Source organism: Condylura cristata, unplaced genomic scaffold, assembly GCF_000260355.1.
Source record: "Condylura cristata isolate star-nosed mole 26May11 unplaced genomic scaffold, ConCri1.0 scaffold00024, whole genome shotgun sequence".
In the NCBI taxonomy this organism is placed as follows: domain Eukaryota; kingdom Metazoa; phylum Chordata; class Mammalia; order Eulipotyphla; family Talpidae; genus Condylura; species Condylura cristata.
The window spans coordinates 31,131,338-31,136,417 of record NW_004567125.1 but is presented as its reverse complement, the minus strand read 5'-3'; the positions used below and the strand labels follow the sequence as shown (position 1 = coordinate 31,136,417).

At 61.5% G+C, this 5,080-nt stretch overlaps 1 protein-coding gene across 1 annotated transcript; it reads left to right on the top strand.

Annotated features, from left to right (window-relative positions):
• The first annotated feature begins 2,407 nt into the window (after positions 1 to 2,407).
• F2RL3 (coagulation factor II (thrombin) receptor-like 3) lies at positions 2,408 to 3,628 on the top strand. The gene has a single exon (XM_004688195.1). The coding sequence runs from the start codon at positions 2,408 to 2,410 to the stop codon at positions 3,626 to 3,628; it is 1,221 nt and encodes a 406-aa protein (XP_004688252.1).
• Positions 3,629 to 5,080: the final 1,452 nt, after the last annotated feature.

Below are 5,080 nucleotides of genomic sequence, written 5' to 3'. Positions count from 1 at the left end.
GGGTCATGCAGCAGCTGCCCTCTTGTGTCTGGCTTGTTTCATTCAGCACAGCGTCTTCAAGGTTCACCCATGTGGCCTGTGCAGGTTCCCTTCCTTTTTAATGCTTAATTAAACATGAGTTGTAGAAAGTGATCTCTTATCAATATCAAAAAAATCTACCAGGTTCCTTCCTGGTGGCACAAGGGTTTAAAGCGCAGCACTATGAAGCTGTCCGCAGCCACTGCAGCACAAGTTCGATCCCAGGCAGGGAGCTGACCCACATGGCGCGGCAGACCTCTCCTGACCACCTGCTGCTCCCCTCAGCAGCATATTTCAGTGGATCTGCTGGTTCAGCTCCCCACTCTGTCTCTGGTGAATCCTCTCACCCTTTGTACCTCTGGCCTACACCCCAGCTCTTGTATACATAAATAAATAAATCTTTTTTAAAAAAATCCGTCAATACAAAAAAGCACGTAGAGAAAGGATAGCAGCCAGTCCTTTCCCCAAAGGCAACTGCCTCCAGCATCCCTTAGGGGGTGCCCCAATGGCTGGTTACCACCGAGACCTCGTGGGCACAAACAGTGCTACTCAATGTATCTGGTGCTGGCACAGGGCCAGTTCTGTGGGGGGCGGCTCGATGGTCACAACCCCACCTGCCACGTTGCCTGGACCCCGGTCGGGCGGTCTCCTACGCACTGTGTCTGTATACATTCCTAGACACACACCCGTGAGTCACTGCTCCCTCCAGGTCATGTACACAGCAGCCGCCCTCCACTCCTGCAGGCTTTCCTGCACTGCCCCCTGCTCCTGGGTTTCCTGTGCACCAAGGGCATCCTGGGTCACATGTCACTGGGAGACACTGGCGTGGGGCTGAACATGTTAGTGTAGGTGGAGATGGCTCAGAAGTGCGGGAGAGGGCACATGCCCCAGCTGGAGCTCTCGGCCTCATGACCCAGGCTGGGGGGCAGGGACCCGGCACCTCGGCCTCCATGAGTTACTTACTGCCTTTGTCCAGCAGGACTGCTCAGTCACTTCCTGGCTCGACCCTGTATCCCCAAGTGTGTGACAAGATTAGGTCTTTCTGCTCCGGACATGGCCAGATCAACCCTTCTGCCATGCCTCGCTCATCTCTTCTCCCCACCCCCACCAGCCCAAGGAGCCCTGCTGTTCCCAGTCCCTCCCCTGGCCCAGGCCTGACCACACAGGACAAAGGACCCCCAGAGTAGGGCTCCCCTGAGCAGGACGGCTAAGTCCTCTCTGAGGTCGGGAGGAGCTTCAGAGGGACTGCGTTTAGGATAGAGAAGGAGCCTGTTTCTTCATGTAACAGCAGCCGCCCTCTGAGTGGCCGACACAGAGGTGACTTAGGGGTCCTTCTGACCTGGGTGCACCCGACCCCCCAGTCTGGGCTAGACGTGACATGACCACAGCCCCTGGTCACACCTGGGATCCTCATTTGAGGGTGGAGCCAGGGCACGAGGGAAGGGGTATGAGAAGGGGGAAGAGGCACCTCCCAGCAGGAGCTCCCCTCAGCTGCCCAGGGCAGTTCATGGCCGAGGGACTCTGGCTGAGGGCTGAGGCCCCTCAACTAGCATCAGCTGATCCCAAGCTGTCTGGGTTCCTACCCTCTCGGCCCACGGGACAGTGCGGGGCTTGGGTGAGGCAGCAATAAGGCAAAGCAGCTCCACAGGGGCCCTGGAGAATTCCACTGTGGTGGAAGTGTGGGAACTCATGCACCTGACTTCTGACCTGGGGAGGGAGGGCGCTCCTGCTTGCCAGAGCAACAAGGTGAGGGGAAGCTCCCGGAGGACCAGGAGCCCCCAGTGGAGGACATGACCAGGACAGCTGGGTTCTCTGGTCAGCAGGAAGCAGCCACTCGTCCAACAGAGGCTTCCTGAACTGGATGGGGACAGAGGAAAGGGGCTGCTGCCTGCAACATTCTCCCTCATCTTGCTGGCCCAGTGCTACCCCCAAGAGACACCTCTGGCAAAGCGAGTGACCCTGGCCAGCCCCCGGCCTCCTCAGGCCGTGCTGCAAGCCTCCCTTGGCTCGCTGGGAGCAGGGGTGTGCCTTCCTGGTTTATCTCACCCAGGCTGTGACTCCTCCCCAGACACTCAGGAACCGGGGGTGGGGGGGGTGTCTAACCAGGCAGGAAGCCCAGGTCACAGATGTGTCCAGAGCTGCTTGTCCAGCACCAGCAGCATGCGGGGGCTCCTGCTGCCGTGGCTCTTGGCGCTGGGCCTGGCAAGTGGTCTCCAACCCCACAGCATCTACGACGAGGGTGGGAGTACAGGGGGAGACTCTGGTGAGTGATCCCGGGTCCTGCCACCGGGACTGGGGGTGGAGGGGGAAATCAGGGAGCAGGACGGGGCCCAGACCTGGGATGGAGAGATGGAGCCGAAGGAAAGGCCCAGCACCTGGGCTTGAGCCCATGGGGCTAGAGGCATCTTTGTCTAGTTCTGTCCCACCTGACAAGGAACTCCTGAGAAATGAACCCAGCCTGCAGCCCCTTGGGAAGGACCAGCTGAGACCCAGGCTCAGGTTGACCCTGAGCCTCCTGGGTCAACCCCTTCCCTCCAACCCCTTCCCTCCTCCAGACAGCACACCAGAGCCCTGGGACCAAGGGGTACATCCCGGCCTGCGCAGCTTCCCCGGTAAGCCCTGCACCAATGACAGTGACAGCCTGGACCTGCCTGACAGCTCTCGGGCGCTGCTGCTGGGCTGGGTGCCCACCATGCTGGTGCCCGGGCTCTATGGCCTGGTCTTGGCAGTGGGGCTGCCCGCCAACGGCCTGGCGCTGTGGGTGCTGGCCACGCGGGTGCCGAGGCTGCCCTCCACGGTGATGCTGATGAACCTGGCCGCTGCAGACCTGCTGCTGGCCCTGGCGCTGCCCCTGCGCTTGGTCTACCACCTGCGGGGCCAGCGGTGGCCCTTCGGCGAGGCTGTCTGCCGCCTGGCCACAGCGGCACTCTACAGCCACATGTATTGCTCTGTCCTGCTGCTGGCCGCCATCAGCCTGGACCGCTACCTGGCCGTGGTGCACCCGCTGCGGTCCCGAGGCCTTCGAAGCCAACGTCTGGCCGCCGGGTTCTGTGCGGCAGCCTGGCTGGTGGCGTTCACCCTGACGCTGCCCCTGCTGCTGCAGCGGCAGACCTTCCTCCTGTCCAGCTCCAACCACATGCTCTGCCATGACGTGCTGCCCCTGGGCGACCAGGCCACCTACTGGCGGCCGGCCTTCATCTGCCTAGCTGTGCTGGGCTGCTTCCTGCCGCTGCTGTTCATGCTTCTGGGCTATGGGGCCATCCTGTGCGTGCTGGCCGCCAGTGGACAACGCTACCACCACGCGCTGCGGCTGACCGGACTGGTACTGGCCTCTGCGGTGGCCTTCTTCACGCCCAGCAACGTGCTGCTGCTGCTGCACTACTCCAACCCGGGTCCAGACGCCTGGGGGGAACTGTATGCCGCCTACATGCCCAGCCTGGCGCTCAGCGCCCTCAACAGCTGTGTGGATCCCTTCGTCTACTACTACGTGTCAGCCGAGTTCAGGGCCAGGGTGCGGGAAGGACTGCTCCGCCGGCCACCTGGTGCCAGCTCAACCTCCCGGGAAGGGGGCAGCCCCATGATGGGCACCCGGTCCTCCTCACTCGTGTGACCACCCCGCAGAAGGTAGGGTGTGCAGGGAGGGGACTGAATGGGGTCGAATAGCCACTCACCCTAATTTGTGTCCACGGGGAACATACCTCAGAGAAGATGGGCCCTAAATCTGTCCTTATGAGGACCCAGGATACATGTCATGTGGTGACGGAGGCAGAGGTGGGGGTGAAGCAACCCTGGGCCCAGAAATGACTGCTGACAACTCCAGACGCTGGGAAAAGGCTGGCCAGATTTTCCCTCCAGATTTCTGGAAGGACTAGACACCCACCTCCATCTCCTCATTCCCAGAGGCCCAGATCCCAGCTTTCTGGGGTGGGTTCCGGGTATTGCAGCATCTCCTGAACAATCAGAACGGCGCTGTCCAAAGCTTGACACAGCACCTCCCCGCCGCCAACCCCCCCCCCACCCCGGAGCTCAGTGTCCTGCTGTCTCCTTGGCTGCAAGGCAGCCCCTGTCCCCACCCGAGGTCTGACTTCTGACTTCCTGCGGGTCAGGTGGGCGGGCAATGGGGGGGCAATCCAAAGATGAGCTCTGCAGATCTTCAAACCCCAGGGTTTGTGGTGTGCTGAGTCCAGCCGTGTCTGTGGAAGGTAGTGCGGCATCCCCCCAACATACTCACCCCCCCACCCCACCCCGGGAAGCAGCATGGAGTGCTGGTGCGAGCCACGGAGACGTAGACTGAAACAGCTGCTGCACTGTGGAGAAGGGAGAGCAGGCTGCCCAGAGGGGCAGGGCGCTGGTCCTACAGGTGTGTTGCAGGGGGGTGGGGGGGAGAGCTGCAGGGTGGAGACCTGCCCTGGGCGGGCTCCAGAGGCAGGAAGCATCTAAAAATACTCAGGGCTTCCTTGAGGGGGGCTGTCCATGCCAAATGATCCAGGACTCCTGTGGTGTAAGGGCCCTTGGAGTAATTTGGGGTGTAATCTGAGGACTCAGTGCACCTGGGGGTACCCCCATGGAAGGCCAGGGTTTGGAGAAAAGTTGCCTGTTTTGTTTAAAATGTTGCTGGTGGGTGGATAACACCTCCTGGCTGCGGCTCATGTCATTGGCCCCCCTCAGAAAGGGGCCCTCCTGGAATGTCCCTGCATTCAGGAGAAAAACATCAGGCTCAGGAGCTGCTGTGGCCCAAAGAGAGGGGACAGCCAGCCCTGGGACTGGGGACAGGGTGCCTATAGCTCCAGCGGCAGCTGGGTGGGGGCGGTGCTCCCAGGGGCCCACCATAAGGCAGATCTCTGCATTCTGGGTTCACTTGGAGGCAGGGGTCACCTGAAGGTGATCTGCTAGGCAGGTCCCCATCAGCAGCCCCCTCCAGGACAGGGGAAAGCAATCAGTAAGCGCCCCTGGCAGCCCTGTCCCAGGCCCCCGGCCCTGGCTGAGCACTACCCCTGCTTCTGCCTCGCCTGCACCATGCAGCCACCCCTCCAGCCGGGATCTGAGTCTCTGACATAAACCC

Coding starts and splice junctions, on each gene's coding strand:
- F2RL3 (XM_004688195.1), top strand. CDS start 2,408: ATGGGGCTAGAGGCATCTTTGTCTAGTTCTGTCCCACCTGACAAGGAA.